Genomic DNA, 21619 nt, shown 5'->3' on the forward strand with positions numbered 1-21619 from the left:
CTATTTCTGGCTGCTTGTTCTTCTCTGACATTCAAATGTTTCAAGCGTTGACCGCCCTGTTTGAAGCAGTTTTGATCCCCTTTGGGACTTATGACATGCCGATAACCTTAGACCATGTTATACATTGTGTAAGCTATTGCCACTGAAACATTTTGAGGATTAATTCAGTAGATATTTTCTATGGAGGAATCTACGAGGGTGGCCAAAACCACTCAGTAAGCTTGGTTTGCTACTTTGCCAAGCCCTAGAAAAAGTCTTAGATAGTCTCAACATTTGAAAGAGTCATACACACACTTCACATTCATCCCACAATCTAACAGGAAAAATAAACCTGAGACTGAGCCGTTCATCTCTTTTTGGAAACTATAGAAACTGCTTAACAGATAGAAGTTGTACGTATGAGAGATTCTGGAAGAAACAGAGGTTATGACCCATGTTGCCTCCAGACAGGCAGTAAGCAGCAGAGATTGGCTAAAATCTCCCAACGGAGTTACATTCTATGGGGAAGGGCAGGAACAATTTACGTGCCTGTATATGTGTTTAGATAAAAAAAAAAAATCTAAGTCATCGCAATATTTGCTTCTAGGCAGTTGTGAGTAGGGGTACTATGCACCTTGATTTGAAGAGGGAAGCTCAAATGAAAAGGGGCGGAATGACAGCCTTGAACACTTTTCCCCCTTTTCTGTCTGTAACAACCTTATGGTTGTAGTCAAGCTGCTGGCAGATTGAATTGTTTCTTTGATTTGTGTGTTGATTCTGGGGGAGAGGCGAAGAGAAAAATATAGAGCAATCAAATAAACCATTCATTGTGAATTGAAAAGTTCTCACCTAGGTTCTTTTTTGGCCCTTTTCATCTGTGTTAAATCTTTGCATCTGCAGCAGCATAAGGCAAAGGGTGACAGGTTAACTAAGGGCAAGTGGTTGAAAAGGGAAAAAAAAAGCAACAGCTGGTTTGGCTGTTTAATAAGGAAAACAGGGAAATCTTCAATAATGACAGGGCTACTGGGGAAAGTGCTGTTGATGAGAGATCCTGTGCAACAGTTTACACAGGCACATGATTAAGTCTCATGAACCTCACTGAAATTAGGCAGCCACCTGAATGCTTTGTAGATTAAGGATACATTTAAGCATATGCCTAAACTTAAGCCTGAAACTTAAAAGTTTTATTGATTTGTCAATGTTCCACAAGCAAGTCTTCATTTGCTTCTACTTGTCCAAACCTTCTGTTTAAATAAGGCTGTCATAACATTGTAATTACTATTTAGTTGGTTTCGTGAATTGTTTTATGTCAAGCTCTAGATCCATACAGGAATTGACCAGGGCTTCTGTAGCATGGGTCTGAAATGGATCCTCAGTTGGATCAATGCAAAACAATATTTATTTTATACAGCACTGAGGTTAAAAAAACAAAACCAGCTTTCTAACTGCTTTTATTAGAAACCTTGAAAGATCTTTATCTGTTCATATAAATAGCAAAGCAACAACATGTAAGTAGCATACATTAGTATTTTTGTCTTAAATCATTGTATATTTCTGCAGAGATGCTCCCCAACTTAAAATTTCTAGATTTTGCTCCAGAAGTAATATAAATTTATGTTTTTAATAACTTGTCACCTATTCCTAAATTTAAAGGCCAAAGGAAAAAAAACCCAAACACTCATATGAATATTTTATTTCAGTTCTGTTTTGACATTGTTGCTTTGCATATTTAATTGAATTTTATTTGCATGGGGCTTAATGTTTTTGTACATATTTAGAGCAGAGTTGTTCAGGATATGCATGTATTTAAAGCAGCACCTAACTCCAGGCTCAGAAATATCTTCCCAGAGTATTTGAAGGCAGTTAAACAGCAGAAGAAAGTTTATTTCTCACAAATCCTACTTGATATTGAGATTTCTGTGAAGTTCCTGACACATTGGTGCTTTTCTCTGACAGAAGCCAGCATCAGTATCTGAATTCCTTTCCATGATTCTTTTCAGAGATACAGCAGAGGATCATTATGGTCATTTAGATCAACCAACAGTAACAACAACTAGAAATTTGTAATTAGAAGCTCACTGTTTCTAATTAAGCTGCAGTATGTCTTCAGTAAGACATATATATATTAGATAAAAGATTGCATTTGTACAAAAGTCACATCCATAGGAACATTGTCTTAATGATTAACTGTTAAAAAAACTTGCACCTTGTAGTTGTGTATTTGTCTTGCTCCATATTTATCTTGTTAGGCCGTTCTCTGCTAGATTAAAGAAACATCCACCTTCAAAAATCTCTTCCATGTTGAGGCACTTTCATGCTGTGATCAGGTCATCTCTTCACCTTCTCTTGGATAAAATAAATACATTGAGCTTGTTAGGAGTCATGTAACTTGTGTTTCCAGCATGTGATTCAGAAAAAAAGCAATGAGGAGGACTCATTTCTGTTTTTCCAGCAGCATTCTTTTGAAACATTAGACACATGCAGATATCATTCCACGAATAGTCTCCTTACTCATTTTCAAAAGTCAATTTAATCCCCTTCCTGCTATCCCACTACTTAACTAAGAAAGGATAATATATGGCTTCATAGAGCATCTTCTTGAAGTTGCAGATGACTCTCTACCTGAAGCCTTAAATCCTTTACACCGCTACTGTGTTTCTGTATACTTTCTCTCTTTTCATGATTAGCCCACTAAGTCCTACATGTGCAATTTGATACATGATTACATTAGAAACACTGCTTAAATAGGTTCACCTTCACAAGTGATCCAGATCAGTCTGTCTTTTTAGCCATCATTACTTCCCACTCCACTAATTTCTGTCATCAGCTTTAAGAATGTGCTGCAGTAGAATGCAATTTAAACTTCCCTGTACTACAAGAAGGCATTGCTGCCTCTTAAGGCTTAAGACTTAGTAGTTGTACATGATAGCTAGCGTTTCCTTAAACAAAACAAGTTTAACTATATCTGTTCAGGTATCATAATGGCTTCAAAGTACAAACTGACAGGTCAAACCCTCTGTTAACTTCCTTATGAGTGATTAAGTGCTCATAGATTCATACTACATCCCTAATGGATCCAGAGATCTCATTGTAGTATTTTGGATAAATAAAAATGTTTTTGTAACCATCTCATGCATTTACATGATACAACATAACACTTAACATAAGAATTAACTTATTGTAGGGATGTTATATTTCCTGAGAATTCTCCCTTTGCTTGGAGGAACCTTTAAGCTTTGTGTAGTATTTTTGGCACACATTCATGTTAGAATAGTATTTTCAGTTAAACAGCACAGCCAATAGGAGAAACAAAGCAAACAGGGAGAAAAAAAAAGATACATTTACAGCTGAGATTTGAAAATGGAGAAATCTGGGAGTCAGAAGACCAGCTGACAGGAATCACAGTGGAGAAGGATAGAGATGGTAGGAATGACAAGGGAGAACACAGACTGTAGAGAAGTGGAGCCACAGAGAGAATACGGTAGCTGAAGTGCTCAGCAAAGTGTGGTGGACATGGGAGAAGTAACAGTAATCATGAAATTAAGAACTCTTACCTTTAGTTTATTTCTGTTTGTGTATTGTTTCCCTTCTTACCATGTGCTGATCTTAGTTTGCTTTCTCTGGGTCTGTCATCTGCTAATTCCCTGGGGTTTTAAGATCTATACAAATGCTAAGGCTCTTATCATTAATGAGTGTTGTATTTAAAAGCTGAGTCCTGGTCTACACATAGACTGTATATAAGCCTGACAGTAGTGAATGTGATTTTCTTTCCAATCCCAGTTAGATTAATTACACTTTCCAGTTTCTGGTGAGGATGAAAGTTACCTATACTGGGGTAGTTTTTCTTCTGTCTTTCTGCAGGAGTATGTGCCTTCAGTACTAATACAAAATTATACTCTCAGTTCAATTTGCATCATTCTACATATTCAATTATGTTGTTTGCAATTGGGGGAAGTTCTTTAATAGTACACTGCTGTAGTCAACACAATCTAGCTGTCCTTTGGGGTAAGGATGTGGATTTAGTTTAGCAGCAGCTTCCAAAAGTCCCTATATGTCCTCTTGCTAGAAGGCTTTAAAGGCTTGGTCTATGCCCATTTCTCCACAAAATCAGTGTTTGCAAATATACTGCACTTTTCCAGAACCTTTCAGGAATATCTGTATTTTCTGATACAGCTTGAATCCTCTCTGCTGCAATTTCCTTTAAGACCCTTTTCAGTTTTCACAGCATTTTTACATTCTGGGTCTATTTTGCACAGTCTTTCATGCACAGCTGTGTCATATGCCTCTGGACTAACCTTCTTCAACATTTCAGCAGGACATTAATATTTAGTCAGCTCAGTCACATTTCCTGAGACAGTAAGAGTAACTCTGTGGTACTTTCGTGCCTTATGGAAAAACTTTTTGTTTTGTTCTTGAAAAAAATCTTTTTTTTCTTTCCTGGGCCTCCCTAGATTTCTCCAGACTAGTTCTCTCATTTCTGCCAGGTGATCTCATCTACAAAATATAACTAGCCACTCCCTCTAGTGGTTTGGCCTTATCTTCCCAGGCTTCTTTTATAATACAGACTGGACCTTGCATTCATCAACCATAGCAAGTTCAAATGGTGAAAAGCCCATTGGTGCCTAGGGTACGTACTTCCCTATAGGCAAACTTAAATAGCAGCCATTCATCTTAGTCTGATCCTGTACTGTTAATGAATTTTCACAGCATGCATTTCTGTATTAGATTAAATATTTCTGTACGGCTAAGGAGGGTATGAAATGATTTTTATACTTCTTTCCCAAGAGAATAGTTTCATGACCTTAAAGTTTGCCCTCTGGCAAGCTATAATCTCCACTGACATACTAATCCAGGCAAATAACAGGACCACAGGTACAATAATCTGATGTCTCATTATGGTTCTTAGGGAACAGGCTTATAGATACTGAGCAGCATAGATGTTTATTGCTGAAGTAAAGGTGCTGCAAACAATTCCAGTCTTAAGAACTCCATATTCCCACAGGAAAATGAGGAAAAACTCCTGCTCCTTTACTAAAAATGGAATTTGAGATTATCCTTGTACTCTGAGCAAAACTTTGCCTGTTTTTGCCACCCTCTTTTGTCCCTTGGAGAAGAGTAGGGACACTCATCTTTCCTGCAGCCTCCTGAAGGAGTCCTGCACCTCCCATCCTTCACCCTTGTTGTCCCTCTCTCCTTCCTTCTCCCCTAGGACTTCCCACCACTAACACCAGATGTCACCAAGCTATTGCCTCATAGATCACAGGGACCTGACCACAACATTAAATAGAGAAAGGAGGACAAAACTAGTGCAGCAGGCCTTAAAAAGTGGCATAGTCACATTCACAACCAACGTCTCATCATCTGTTTCCTCCTAAGTACTTACATCCATGCAAGCTTAAGACGCTCTCAGAAGAAAGGGCTTCCTATTCCCCTCCAAATCAGCTTCCCCCCAACATCGCTTCAACAGCACATCCTCCTTGAACATCACCCTTCCCTCTTTTCTCTGTGAAACAAGACAAAACAAAACCAGGAAGAGGAGAGGAAGTGGGTTTATATAAGTGGCAGGCTCCTCCCACTCTCATCAGTCTCTGGGAAGGTTAATGATTAATTGGAGCCATCTGTTTAAGGCCTTCTCGCACTGTGGTTAGTACAATTCTGTCACATAAATTCACGCAAAGTCTAAATAAAACCATCTCCCTCTTCCATACTTCTTAACAACTTGATACAAAAGTAATTGTCTTTGACTTGAAAACAGCTTACAAAGAAAATTGTGAAGAGTATATCTTTTATGGTGTAGATAGAAAGTTATGAAAACTGTTCTAAAGCAAGACTTATAATCTGTTTAATTGTTATTTTAGAATAAGCAAAATACCAAGTCTAGTCTTGCTTGGTCTTACTAGGTGACTGCAAGGTGTTTGGGCTTTATTTTTACTTCTTTTTCCTTGGCTGAAAGATTAGAGAATTCTGAATTTTTTATTAAAAGTTACAAATTTGTCGCTGAAAGCAGCTAATAATAAAATCAGAAATATCTTAATAAGCTGATTAAAGGTCCTTCCTTAATTATCCAAGGTTAACTTTCTCTTAGTTTCGTTCATTTTGTAATGCTGCTATTTACCATTTGTCTCATCCTCACAAAATCATGCTGAATAATCAGCATGTAAAAGTAATACAGCTATTTTTACACATCTAATGCTCTTTAGGCTTTTTGCAGCTCATTCTGTACTCACAAATCTAGAAATTAGGCTGATTTTAAGCTGACTGCAGTTCTTAAGAGCAAGAAACCTCAGAAACAGAGAAACAAAATTCAGCCTGGATGCTGATGCTGTCTTTGACTCATGGCGCTATTTAAACATAATAAGTTTATATCACTGCAATGATAAGCAAAATCTATGGCTATGTTTGAAACCCCTCAGATAATAAAAGAAGTTAAGGAGTTAGAGAGATTAGTATTACCAGCCTGAAGCATTCAAAACTCGCAAGTCATGCCCAGAATATACTCTTGAATTTGCCTGTAAAATCAAGAGCTGAGAAAAAAACAAACAAAACTGAACCCTGTTCATTTTATTTGGCTTTTGTGCTCTGAGACTATAGTGTTCACATTTTCAAAATCTTTTCTATAACCAAGAGGAATGAAAAAAACCTTTGAAAATATGAGCATTCAGAGTCTCAAACAGTCATATAGTCATATGGACTCCATGAACTGATGCTTAAAAAAAAAAGCATCTTGGGACTTTCTGTGAAAATGCCCTGTTTTTCTTTCTTTTGGGGGACTTAGAGGAGGTCAAATAAAAATATGAGGCAAAGGCCACAAAAAATGGCAGAATGGAAAGAATTGTCTCTCTGAGGAATTATTCATCCTTCGTGAATACTGCATCCCAGGGGCTGCGGCTGTGCAGCTGAGGCCAGGGAGCAGCTGTTCTGTTCACATATTCCCTCTAATTAATAAAAGAATTTCTGTTCTTTTTTTTAGATGGGACTTTAAGCAGGTAAAAATACATTAGCTTTTGATCCACTTTCAGGGCTTTTCTGACTAAGACGAGTAGGCTATTTATATAGTAGTAATATTATTAATAATAGTAGCAACAGTCACTGGACAGGTATCTTGAGGGAGTGCAGCCACATGGAGAGATCCAGTTCCATGCATGCTTCTTTCCTTCCCACGTTACTTATTAGTAGCCACAGGTCGCAGAAATTATTTCTTTTTCTCCCCTCTCCCTCCTTTACTGATCCCCCAAGATGTGCTGCCTCAGGTTTCCGTATTTTTCTCAACACTTCCCAGGCAGAAATCTGTCCATATGTTGACATATACTTCACAACAAGCGAGCACTAATTCGAGGATATACAAGGTGCACCAGGTCTATGATGTGCCGCTCATATGGATAATTTATGCTTCCAAAATAAACTGGACACATTCTGGATGCCTTTATACACAATTTCTTTCTGTTTTCTTTTAATCCTCTTTTCCTTCTCTCCATACATGTATTTTTGCTCTTTGGGATGATGTGGTGGAGCTTTTGGAGTTTTTGTGGATGCTTCTTTTGGCATTTGCCACTAAGTGAAGTTGCCATGACATGCACAATGGCCATGAGGCAGTTTTACCTAGATTTTTGTCTTTGCCTTGAAGGCGTCTCTGCTGTAGCCTCCACATGGGAGGGAATTAGGTCTAAAGGCACATGTCCTAACAGAGCCACAAGTCATGCCCCACATGGGGTGAAGGAGTGCTATTAAAGGCACATTATTTCTGTGCCTCTGCAGGTTCCAGTGCTAACAACTGGGAACAAAACTCCTGCTGTCTGCAGACCAGGACAGAGAAGTGCTTCCCATTGCTAAAAGGGCTGAAGTGTCCTCAGACTGGCTGCCTGTGGAACATATAGGGCCTGCCTGAATTAACTCATGTTTAAGCCAACACACAGCTTACAGAAGAACAACCGTTGTTAACTTTAAGAAGTGCCAATGATGAAAAAGTGATGGAATTGTCTTGAATATGAATTTAATGCGTTATGAATTACTCTGTTTTTGGAAAGACCAGCAACACAGTCACAGGCATAGAATAAGAGTTAGGAGGTCCTTACTTTTCACTCCAAACATGTATACGTAGTGCTGCAAATTATTCTTGTCTCACTGTAGCCATTAGATACTCCTATGAATACCAGAAGTCCTTTCATATTGATTTCCTGTTCCCCTTCCTTGCTTAAACAGGCATAAAATAATGTATGTCCATGATTGTTCTTATTGACCTCTAAGTATATTTTGTTTGTTAAGTTTAAAGAATCAATAAAGCTTAAGAACCAAATTCATCTCTGAAGTAAATTAACTAAACCCTCTGGAGTTGCACGAGCAATGGATTTGGTGTTAAATATTTAGTATGGTACACTTTTGAAATATGTCTCTTGATATGGACACAGATAAAAAAAAAAGCAATTCAGTAAAGCGTGACTCTAGAAGTCAGGTACTATTTAATGCAAAACATCTTGTGTTTGAGATGAATCAGACCTTCCATTATCTGCCTACTCCTGGTAGACCTTTAAAATATCATGTGCAGCAATAATCCAAACTTATTTAAAGGTGAAACTGAGAGGAGAATCATTTGCTAAGCAGTTAGCATATCATGCACTAAATATCAGGTTATATCTAAGAAAAACAAAAGTATTCCCTGCAGGCACACCTTTTCTCTCCTAAAATCCTTCTTTCACCTTCTACCACTTTCAATGAAAGAATAAAAAATGTTAGAAATACCTTTAAAATGAAACATTATTCTAATAGAGTCTCTCAGAAAATACGACTTTCAACTCCTTACAATGGAGAAGACAAAAAATAATTTCAAAAGATCACTTCAGCTCATAAAGTTATGATGTTTTTCGAAACATGTTTTCATGATTTCTATTAAATTGTATGAGCCATTTTAATAAGGAGCCTACCTTACCAACTCCCAATTACCAACTCCCTGCTTACTTATTTCATTCCATTTTAAAATTGGATCCCATCAAAAACATAAAGAAAAGAGATTATTTCTCTTTTTTTGCAGGCAAAGAGAGAACAATTGGCAAGTTTTAACTTAGAGCACCGCACGAAACCATACCACAGAATGCTGAACATAGCATCAGGATGTCTTCTCTACTAAAGTTAAAAGCTGCTAAACTTTGCTGCTTGTGCATTTGCCTGGACCGGCTAAGAAAGCCAAATACCCCCATTACATTCCCTTCACAGAACAGGTAGACGCTTTCTTTTTTCTGATAGCTCCACAGAAAGCCAGCACCCATTCATTGGCTCTCCATGCCCCTCTGCTCCCTGCTCATCTTGGTCAGGGTCCCAGCACAGACTCTTGACTGTCCTTGTTCCTCTGTGTACCACTTCTCCGTCCTATCCCTACTCATGGCTTAGTATCTGACAAACCCCCTGATGGAAGGAACAGGACCATAACCTGCATGACTTATTTCTGCCTGTGCTGAGGACCTTTTAGGTACCATTCTAATGGAAACAAGAAGGAGTTTCTCTTTTAATACTCTAAGGGTCTATCTTTTCTAATCTCTGAGTGGGAACTAGTATTGAGAGCATTCCTGGGGCCAGAAGCATATGTAATGTTCCACCAAATTGGTCCCAAGACCTGCCAACTCACATGATTGGTCTTTAAAATTGGGTCATTCTGATTATTATCTTGTGTTTCTCTATGCTGCTTAGATGTTGACAGCATATTTAACTACTGCTAACTCAAAAATCACAGCAAACCAATGCTGTGTGCCTCATGAAGACTTACAGAGGGTATGATGTGCAGTTTCTGAAAGACTGCATGGCACAGGGTTAGAAACTTCTGTTTCTATTCTGCTTCAAGAGTCTTTATGTTAAGATCAGCATGGGGTTAGAAACTTCTGTCTCTGTTCTGTTTTTATAGACTAACAGGTGTTGCAAAAGACAGAACAGAACTTTACAGTCATCTTTCTTTTAATTTGTTTTTTTGCTCTGGAATTCCAAAAAATTTTGTCTATTAATATGATTCCTGATTTCTCAGTCCCGCAGTTCAATTTTGTTATTGATCCCTAACTGGATACACCAGGCCTCAGACCATCAACATTAGTGCATCAGACAAAGAACATTAAGATAAGGATAGTGACAGTATGCTATTTTTTAGATAGAATTTCACAAAATAGCTAAGAAGATCCAGGCACATGTCTGACATTGAGAGTACATTGCAAATAATTGGAATCTAATACATCAAAACAGACAAACCTTTTTAATGTAGTGTCTGCTTTTTAATTGCAAGGGTGACTTCTAAATTGTCTTTCCAAAAGGCATCCAAGTGATTCTTTTGGTCTTTTACCCTTGTAAGACTTGAATTTCAGGTCTGAGAAGAGTCCTAAATCTGAAATTTTCTTTACCCTTCTTCCTTCCTAAACATCCTTCAGGAGTCTCTCAACCCTGCAGACAGTTCCTATTAAACACTAATTGTGGTATCATTAACATTTTCCAATTAAACAGTCCAAAGAAAAACACAATCCTTTAACTGCCTTTTAAAAACCTAAATGAAATTACTCTATGTAACTGGGTGAGGGGTTGTTTATTGCTTTTGATGGTATCCTCCAGGCAATAGATGAAAACGATGTATGTTGAAATGGGCTGGCTTACTGCAACTGTCTAGTCATGGTACCAATGCAGGAAATTTCTGAATTACTTAATCTGCTGGGAGAGGGGGGAAATTCCATAGACCAGCCTAGTTTATACTATTGCCTAAATTAAAATTCAAAAACAACAGTTCAAAGATAAATAGATCTAATAAAAACCTCCCAACTCTACAGATTCTGTACATTAATATAACAAAGATTGTTTTTATTCAGAAAAGAGAGGACAGGAAAACTATATTGAAAATGATTTTAATAATTTAATAAATGATTTTAATAATTGCCTATTCATACAAAATCCAATCAATTTGAATAACATAATTTTTATTATCATGACACATGTTTTAGTATTTGTTATTTGGGTAACACTGTAAATATAAGCAGTGCCTCCAAATTAATTAAAAAATATCCTCTGCTAAGTAGTTGACAATGTAGTTTGGATGGATGTTTATGAAGTAGCACATGGTTAAAGAAAAATAATAGAATGGAACTCAGTAGTGGAAAATTCCTTACAAAAATTATTTTGAAGGAAAGAGAACAAATGAAACCAAGTTATAGATGGCATGTTAGATGCTGTTTCATATGGAACAGCACATCTATACCATATTATTTAGTATTTGAAGAGTAATTGCACTCTAAGATTTACGTTGTTTCTGATTAAAGCCACATCTTCTGACTGCTTTGAGAACAATGTGCACAATCAGATTAACCTGGATAAGATCACATACTAATCTGCAGAGGAAGGTATAGTTTGTGGTGAAAATACAGGGATCTGAGATCAGATGTTGAACCAAACAAAACTTGGATTTAAGTGCTAAAAGCCAGTAAAGGAAGAGAAGAACAAAGTCTGGGAACAGGGCAGGAAGAGCACGGTTGAAAATAAATGAGAGAGGAGGAGGAAGAGTAAGGCACAGAGATGAAGAGAAAACAAAGATGCTATTTCTAATAGGAATTGAGAATAAGCTGAATATTGTAACAGTAAGAACTGAACCCTTCAACTGCTGTTGAACTCCTCCAGTCTGGATGTGTTGCCATTGCCTTTCCATTTGCTATCCAGATGTTACCTGTGTTGTGATCACAAGTTATAGGTGGACATACAGCTGGGCCTGCCCTGGAATTTCTTTTATACCAAAAGATTTTGTTTAGGGTATCTTTCTGCCTAGTCTTGGAGTAGAGCAAAGCTATTTGAATATCAGTTTGATCTGGCACATCTTTTGAGAGAAGCATCAGAGCGCTCAGGAAAGCAGCAGATAAACCTTATCTCGTGTTTGTGTACATGCATGCAGCAGAGCAGCTGATGAATGAGCCCCTCTGCTGCTGCTGCCATGAAAGCGGGAGTTCAGGTAAGGTGAGGGAGGGCAACCAGCTGTGCTGACATCGTGAAGGGAAAAAGCAGTCATCTCCTGGCGGAGACAAAGAACACGCAGAGGAAAAGGATTTAAAAACCTGTGCGCTTGCTTAGTCAGGGAGATTTGACTGGCCTAGATGCAAAGCAACTGGCTAGTGCCCTGAGAGGGCAAGAGAGGCAGCAAAGCCGCTGGTGGGTTACTGTGTGTTCAGAGATGAAGGGACAATGCAGTGGCCCTGCTGACTCCACCGCTTCGTCAGGACATGTGAGGATCAGTAGGAATCAGAGTGATCCACTCCAGTTGACACATTCAAAGGGAAAGTCCGTGTCGGAGAGGAATGGCATTGTGCAAGGGCTTTCCACCCTGGCTTTGCCCCGAAACCAGCAGGAACATCCTTTGATTTTGTTGCTGGCCTTGGAGCCACCCCTGAAGCACAGGGGCGCCCAGGGGGTGCGATTGCTGCGGTACGGCAGGGCAGTCCTGGCGTCAGCCCTGGAGCTCAGTGCCGGGAGCCTGGCTGCCCATCCCGGCTCTTGGGCTTCCTCTGCAGCGAGGGCAGGGCCTCGCACCTTGCCGTCTCCATGTCTTCACACCGGCAAACTGAATAGTGGTATCCACCTCTCTTGCAGGTGTTTTCTGCCGATTAATTCAGTAGCATCTTTGAAAAATGCAAAGGGATCTGGAAACACTACCCACATTTACCCCTGTTGTTTGTACATTAGAAAGCCTCGCATGTGCAACTGTTGCATTCAGTGTGCAGAGGACAAGTTTAGTGGATGGTCAGTCTCATAAAACCGGCAGTGCAAACATTTCCAAGCAACATACAAAACAAAAAAAATTGAGTCAGGCCTATACATTCCTTGGAGTGTATTTCAAATGCCTTTGAGTGTGTATACACACACACACACACACACACACACATATTCATAGACTTATACACACAGGGAAAGAGAGTAAGAGTGACTATATACTATGTACATATGTATAGTACCTAAGAATGTAGTTTTGATTTAGGTGACAGCAGGCAGCCACTTAAATCCTCTGGTTTGTATATGAAAGTACAGGAGTGTGAATGGGAGACAAAGGAGGAGGAAAAGTACAGTTTGATAGTAATCTTGATGTCGGTCAGATTTGCACCAAATATGGCTAATGGTTGCCTTCCAAGTGCTTACATTCAGGAGGAGAGGGATGGACTAAATCGAGGCAAAATGCATCTCTCTGAATGTATTCCCACGACGCACAATGTGCAGGCTGCTAAAACATTACCCCGGGATGGGGGTACAAGGCTGTGGGGCAGGGGGAGTGAATGCTGAGCGTGCTCACGCGGCCGCTGTTGCTATGATACAAGTTTCAAGTATTTCTTTTTTTTTTTTTTTCATTTCTTTCTCCTCCTTCCCACTCTCTGCTCTCCCCCTTCCCCCCCACCCCTCTTTTTTGCCTGTTGCTCTGGCTGAGACTAGAAGAGCTGGAGAAAAGCAGTGCTGGTGAGGGGCTGGTTGGATCTCCTTTACGGGGACGGCTTTGCCTGTGGGTCAGGGAGTTGCTAATGGGGCATATGAATACCCAAAGGGTCATGTCTCATTGCCATGGCAAGCCAGATTTCATCATATGAACTGGCTGCATTCATGTCAAGGAAGCGGCTTTCAATTTTAACGTACCCTAAACTTTCTTTCTTCCCTACACCGTTCTTGGTTGCTCGGAAAGTTGTACTCCAGGTTGTTCACAATGTAGCTATCCACAATTCATCAGACACCTCAAGCTGCAAGTTTTTCAGAGTGCTGTTTTGGTTACAGGTTCTCAACTGCTGCTCATCTCCTGCTGATATTGCACAAAACCTGCCAAAAGCCTTCTTTTGTAGATAGAAATGAATCTGGATTAGTTTCCAGACATTCTGTCAAGAAATTATACAGCACATAAGCTCCAAAAAGCAGGTTTTGTTTCCATAGCCGTTTCAGTGCAGGCATTTGTCTACTTTTATCCACATATGGTTTGTTTTTCAGAAAAAATTCAAATAATTCAAATGCACATATAAAATGAGAGTGCTTAACAGTCAGGAATAGTTGCTTTATTTTACACAGGGCTTCTAGTGGTTCAGTGTGGCTGAACACTTCCCTTTTGTGTTGCTTAACATGAAGAGTAATCTGACAGAGAAATAAGCAGATCTAGCAATTTTCATTTAATTTAGCATTTCTTTTTTAATTATGCATATATTTCTAAATGTAGATGTTGATCTTGTATGGTTGCTATTCAAATCAGTATGCTCATCTGCTAATTTAAATGGTAATGTTAATGTGAATAGGCTAATATCTCAGCCATGCACTGTTCAGTAATCTGCAACATCCAACACTTTTATTTCTTCTTTTCTCTCTAGCACTGCAGTGATAACACCCATCATTGCCAATCAGATATGAATATAGTAGGTGCTTGGAAGAGAGGCTACACTGGAAAGAATGTTGTGGTCACCATCCTGGATGACGGCATTGAAAGAAACCATCCAGACTTGATGCAGAATTATGTGAGTCTCCACAGTAGTCCAGATTTGCTGCTTTATATATACTCTGCAATAAATCTGCTGCTGATAGAGAGATGAACATGTTCTAGGTACTGGAGAAAGAGCGGGGAGGGGAGGAGGGGGCTCATACGAGGATTTCGTCGAATGGTAACACCAATGGGAAGAAGACATTCTTCCAGGAGAAAAGCAGACAACTTTTGGTAATCTGTGTTCTTTTAAGACTATATGCAGTCTGAATGTCTTTAATATCTGGATGCCTTTCGTATGCGAGTCCTGCATTTCTGAAGAGCTGGAGCCAATCATCTGAAGTTCTTTCTCTTCTCTGTAATTATTTTACTTAATATCCACACACTCTGAACAAATCTCAGAATTTAGGAATGGAATACACTGCTTTTGAGTTAATGCATGCAGCTGAAGTCCATTTTTGGCCAATATATTTAGCTAGCAAGACAGCAGATTTTCTCAAAATGCTGTAATTTTAGGCATTCCTTCCTACTTATTTATTTTTAAAGTTATTTATCTTATTGCTAGAAATGATATTAAAGGGAAAAGACACGACTTGTTGTGAGTCACTCAGTCAAGAATGGGTGTAGAATGTTTTGGGGACTTTCTAGTAAATCTCTGTTAACTGCAGTGAGTCCCCTCCCAATTTGTAATAGAACTGTCTCCTTTGTTTACCATATGTTTCATATAGCCTCAGAAGGTTTCTGTTTGCTTGTGGTTCATCACATTTAAATGATTGGTTTAATATATCTTGGAAGGACTGCATAACATAAGCAGAGGCTGCCTCACTAGTGAGTGATTTCTTGATTTAGCATCACACTTTGAAGCTGTTTAGAATGTCAGGGCTGTACTTTGCTGGAGTGATTATTCCCATGCTTCAAGAATAGGCATTACCTAAAAGCAGTGACCTTGAGGACCTTATTATTCTCTGAAATGAAATGCGCAAGCTGTATCTTCAGAGGACGTAAGAAAACAAATATATTTGGACTGTCAGACTGGTGAAGATGACCAACACAGAACAAGTATATGCCTTCAGGCCGTAAGAGGTGTAGATCTTGTTAAAGAGACCTATGCTGAGCACAGGCTTTGTGTCATCTCGACACATCTCGATAGAGCATTCAAGAGATGAGGAGGATGATAACATCATTAACAACCCATCAAAACTACAGTTGTGTCCACAGTTCTAAAGTCATTTATTTTAAGTTAGCCACACTTATATCTGTATCCTTCCCCATCCTGCATGTGGAACTCAGCTTTAACGTACATGAGGAGGACTGCATAAGCACAAATGACAGGATATTGCCTCATTCGTCAACATATGCCTAGTTTGATCTTAATGCCACTTCTTTCATTTTAATTTCTGAAGTCATTTAAACAAACCAAATATACTTTTACGTCCTCATTGAATGACCCAGACTGTATCAGATGTCACTTCATCCCAATACTGTCCTTCCACTGAATTTAAAGCAGCTATTTATTCCCTTACCACCTCCTCTCTCCTTTTCCTTGTGCCAACAAGGAATTCCCCCAGAGCAATACACATTGCTTGTTTGATGACAAATGCCTTCTATATGTTGGATTATTGCTGGTGTGGCTGCAAACAGGAATATTTGAGGTTGATGTGGTAACTGGTTTTGAACAAAGAAGAGATTAAAAAGAACTGCTTGCCATGTCAACACACCACACACTACCACATCAATTAATGGGAGCCATACAAACCAGCAGCTATTTGCTCTATAAACTATTTTCAGCTCTGAGAATCTTGGTAAATATAAAATACGGAGCAAAAATACGCAAATATTTTGCATATATTTGAAACAGTTATACACTCAGATAAATGAGGGGATGTTTTGAGAGATACCTTTTATTTCCAAATGGGAATGTAGTTTAAGTTGCATTTCAAGCTATATTTTAATAAAAATATTATTAGGAAAATGGTATTATTTGTGTTCCTTGAAGCTATGACTGCAATTCAGTCATCATCTTGTAGATAATTTCTTGAACCTTGAAACATGTAGCAAAATCCTGATTTTGAGAATGAACACTCTTAATTTCCAAGTTTCTTAGAAAGAATATAGTCTCTTGGCTTAATAAAACACCTTTTTCTGCTTACTCACAGATATTGGAACTATGCTTTTTTAGGGCATTTGTTATCCTCCTCCCTTTTCCAAAAATGAAATAAAATGTGTAAATCCTTTAATTATTAAATATATAATCCTTTCCTAAAAAATGAGACCATCATAAAACTGCAGGAATGTTAGTTAACCTAATTACGCTCTTGTAGAAACCTGCTGAAGAATGTATAGGTCACATGAGTCAATGACTAATTAATAAAAAACTGGTTTTCTTTGTCCTGTTGGCTACAGGATTCGCAGGCCAGTTTTGATGTCAATGGAAATGATTTTGACCCCATGCCTCGGTATGATGCCAGCAACGAGAACAAGTAAGGCACTATGACATTCATGACATTTTCAGTGCAGTTCTTCAAGTAGAACATACCAGTTCTGCTATAAAAATCTAGGAAACTTGAATCTTCATAAATCAGTGTGATCTGCATTTAAATCTCTGTGAAATATGTATTTATGTCTCTCCCACGCACAGTGCATGATACGTATTCTTTGAATGCATTTAGAGACATCTGAGAATACATAAAAATTAGTTTGAAAGTTCTGGGCATGTGAAATGAACCATTTTCAATCCCTTTGGGATGCATAATAAAGGGGGTGATTTACCTTTTCTAGGTGTTGTCTCAATGAGTTATGGAGTGTTGTATGCATTATGTGTGAAAACTGACTTAGCTTCTGACTCTCAAGCTTTATAGACTTGGCATTTTGAAGAAGTATGCAAGTTAATGAAGATTTTACTCTCTAGCCATCTATTTTAGACTCTAATGGAGATTTTATATACTGAGGTTTACTAGACACCATATAGAACCCAGAAATTGCAGTTCTTTCTGTTTATAATGTCCGTGGCTGATGCCTGGTTAAATATATCTGTATGAGTGCTGTATTTCTGCATCAGGGTACAGCGTCCTGGTATTTGTCATTCCAACCCTGCTCTTCTTTGGACGTATTATGGTGAAGGCTGGCAGAAACGCTGGGGAGGGCCACCTCAACTCAGAAAGCAGGCCATGGGTATCTGAGGGCAGTTACTTATCAGTTAAATTTTTAAACTTGGTACTTGTATTAGAGGAGGAAAAATCCAGCTAGTTGTCAAAATGCTATCTGTGCATTTTGTTTTGCTGAGGTTTCTTTTATCAGGGAAAGCATTGAGTATTACTTGGCTGCAGAAGAGAAACAAAAAGAGATGAAACGTTTTGCTTTACACACTCAAATGATTTTGGATTAGTGTTCTTGCTGCCCTATGATCCCCCAAACTTTCTCCAGAAGACTACAGCTGGTCTGAGCAAATTCAGTTGGAAGTCAACAACAAAACTCAACATCGGCTTAACTGGAGAAACCAATTGGACCAACCTTGGACCATGTTTAGATAGGAGAATACACTCTTTGTCAATACTTTCTGCATAATAGCAGGAAAAATACATGAACAGGCTGAAGATCGGAACCACGTTACACGTAGCTGCCTGTTACATATAGCTTCCCTGTCCTACAGTGATTCTCAGGGAGCTGTCACAGCTACCTTCAGCCATATGGTGAAACAACCATGAAAACTGAGGTGAATTCTGCCAAATACTTACTTGGTCAGTCAGCCTGGTTCTGGTTAAGTGTTGGTAGGCCAGGATGAGAACTATGTAAGGATTTAGCTCTTAAAAAAACTATATAAATACATATACATACACACACACATATCTAAGTTGTGATGATTAGAAATATTGTTTAACATAAAAATATATTATGCTGATATTAATTGGAATAATAATAATAGTTTATTTATTTGGGGTTGCAATCTTAGCATATGTTCTTATTCACTTGTTCCTATTTGATGCTGTTTATGTGCTGCCAAATATTTCTGTCTAGAAACAAGCACATGCARGAACTATTTCTTCTCTCCCCTTTTGCCCATGAGGCATATCTTTCTCATTCTATTTTCATACAGAAGCTCAGTTTACTGAATCATGTCTGCTTCTTCTTTACTAGAAATCTCCCAAAGCAAGAATACAATGAGAGAGTAAAAAGAGATTCAGTAAAATCCTTTACTTCGAAATGCGTAAACATGCTGCACATATAGGCTAGCGTAACTTTTAGCAGAAGGAAAACACTGATATAGAACAAATGGTGGAAGAGCCAGTTGCCACACTGACTCAGTTAAGTTAGTGACGAGCCAAGAATTTCAGACCCATGTACCTATAAGGAAAATGCTAATGCTGTGCTGAAGTTGTTAGGAAATATTCCCAAGATTCTGTTCATTGAAAAAGAAAAATGAATAAAAAAGTATATCAATTCTTGCTCTTTTCAAAAAATATTTTACTTTTCTTACAGTTGAGGAATTTCATTTACTTTGGTTATCTCAGTTTTAGAGATAGCCAATAACTGGTATAAAAAGCTCAGAATGAGTAAATGTGCTAAAAATTGGTGCCCATTAAGAGAAAACTTTGATTTGGCTTATGAGATGTCACAGGACTACTAGCTAAGGTTTTAAACATACTAATCCGCTGAAAATGAAGTAGGTACTTAGGAACATAAATCATTTATAGCCTTGAGTATAGAGGCCTTGCCAGTCTGCATGCTGCAACACCTAACTTATGCATGACTGACTACTTCAGCAGCAGGCCTGACTTGAAATTAGGTGCTTGTATTTTCGCCAGTAGGCTTTGGGGACACATCCTTGCTCATCTGTGTGAAGACATTCCTGTTCTTGGAGTTGCGGTGTGGCCAGGGTACAGTTGGAGGTCTCCCAGTTCAGGTGAGGGATTTGCCCTCTTCGTGAGGTGAGAAAATTTGAGGGATTCACCCTCTTTGTTTGGTGCTGTGAGGAGCCACATGTCTCCAGCTGAGCTTTTGCCTTTAGCTGGGTACTGAAGCCATTGCTTTCTCACAAAACATGTCCCAAAAAGGAGACCATCTTCCCTCTTATTGATAGTTAGAGATAGATATAGGATATAAAACTGGACAGGTTCATATATCTCTTCAGGCTTTGAATTTTCCTATACTGCCTCGGAAGTGAATACTCCCACTGCCTTGTTCTCCAGGGCCCCGAGGTGGGATGTGGTGGTAGGGAGCTCAGCCGGGAGCTTGGCTGCCCTTCTCTGGCATTGTCAGGAGGTCTGGACTAGAGCCTCAGCCCAGAGCCTGCATTTGGACATGCAGGTAACCTGGAACATGGAAGGGCTTTAAGCATAGGCTTACTCGGCAGCCCAGCCTCTGCATAAAGGCTCAGTATTTTGGATTTGCAGATATACCAAGCCTGGTAAGCAGCACTTCAGTAGAGTGAACATTTTGTGGCTGTAGCCCTTCCTTCTCTAACTCCTACTAGACTCAACAGAAATTAAATGACTACATAAGCATTAAAAAGACTTACTAGCAGCGCATCTATATTTTTATATGTCCAACATATCTTTCAAAATCTTAGCAGAAGTTCTGATTGTCCAGTATATGTGATCATTTGGCACTAGATATCTCAAGTTGTGCCTGAAAGTTGAGGTAACCACAACCAGGGAATGCTCTGAAAGCCTTACTTTACAGAGTAAGACTTTGTAACATGCAAGATCAATTTAGTTGATTCCTGCTTCCTGCTATAGCAATTAGACAACATTGCATAATGATGACTTGTATCTTCCAGTAAAGGTGGGATGTACAAATGCGGTCATGTTTCACAAAATGATCTGGTTTATTCTTCCTTATTTTATAAACCATATTTAAGGGGTGGGATGATAAAGAGTGAAAAGAAATGCTGTAAAAATAAGCAGGTGTCTCTGTGCAGCTTTACACACAGCTGTGAAACATCAGGGTACTGGGTCTGTTTGCTAGCTTTTTGCTTTTAATTAATAGTGAAGGCTTTCTGTTGCTGAGGCTTATTGGTAAGGAAAAAGGAATGAGAAAGAATTAACTGTGGGTTTGTGAAGAGACTGTAGATAACCAGAGTGCCACTTTACAGAATTATATTTTTAAAGTTTTAAATTAAATCTTCTCTTAGCTAAAGAGAATAGGAGGGCAGAAAGAAACATTAGATTAATCTTTCAAGCCTTGTAGTCAAAACCAGGGTGGGACGATAGTTTCTTTAACTACTATGGTATGTAGGAGTCCTGCCAGAAGTTTACTTTGGTTTCTACAAATTGGCAGCAAATCATGAAGCTTGTAAATGGTACAGGCCTATACTAGAACTTCCTTTTGCTCAGAGGCTAAAGTCGGCAGTCAGCTGTGGATGAAGTCATTCCTGCTATGCAAAGCATCTTGTTTTGGTTTACTGCTGAGTGCTGCTACTTAATTCTTTTTCTGTTATTTCACCGTTACCTGTAAACATCTATGTTAAAACAACTTTGCATTCTCAGTCTTTAGACAGAACGCAGATGGGCTTTCTGAGTTATACCCTACCCGTTGAATAGCCTCAGAAATTAAACAGAAATATTCGTAACATTAAATGTGTTTTTATTTGGACTAGACAAAAAGATGTTTTTCTGTTTCATGAGAAGTTTCTAGGGACTGATATTTCAGAGCTTAGGTTTCATTCTGGCACTTTTTAAAAGAGAGGATGTTTTTAAAAACTCCTTTAAATAATACCAGTTGACTTTGATGGAGTTCTTACTATACTTACTTAAGAAAAAGTAAAAGTAAGCCTATCATTTCTGTTTTGGAGGTACAGAGCTACTCCTCTGGATGCTCCCTCACATTTTTCAGTGATGCATTCCATTGCACTAATAACTGTTACTTTAATAACCTTCTAAATTATTTTTCAATAGGACTTGTGAAACAAGAATTTTTGAAATCAGAGATTTTTTGCTGTTCAAAATTCCTAAGAAACACAAGCTACTCCTTGACTTCCTAATGTCTAGACTTTCCAATATCTGGACAGTTTTATATATTATGTCACAATGGCAAAAAGGATGATTAGCTAATGAGTTTCAATGCTACTCCATCCCACATAATGACATTGTTTTTCAATGGCAGACCAATACATCCATTCCAATCTGTTATGACTTTCCTTTATCAGTCATATTAATGCAGTTGCTCAATAAAATGCCAAGGGCTTAATTTTCTTCCAACAAA

The 21619-nt window shown here is 38.5% G+C and overlaps 1 protein-coding gene across 1 annotated transcript in view; it reads left to right on the forward strand.

The window, feature by feature from the left end:
- Window positions 1-21619, forward strand: part of PCSK5 (proprotein convertase subtilisin/kexin type 5) — a 400552-nt gene that overhangs the window by 204319 nt on the left and 174614 nt on the right. The window contains exons 4-5 of the mRNA XM_026064358.1: window positions 14313-14456; window positions 16823-16899. Coding sequence (XP_025920143.1) covers window positions 14313-14456; window positions 16823-16899 — 221 coding nt within the window. The remainder of the gene's footprint in view (window positions 1-14312; window positions 14457-16822; window positions 16900-21619) is intronic.

Source organism: Apteryx rowi, unplaced genomic scaffold (assembly GCF_003343035.1).
Source record: "Apteryx rowi isolate R43461 unplaced genomic scaffold, aptRow1 scaffold_214, whole genome shotgun sequence".
Taxonomy (NCBI): Eukaryota; Metazoa; Chordata; class Aves; order Apterygiformes; family Apterygidae; genus Apteryx; species Apteryx rowi.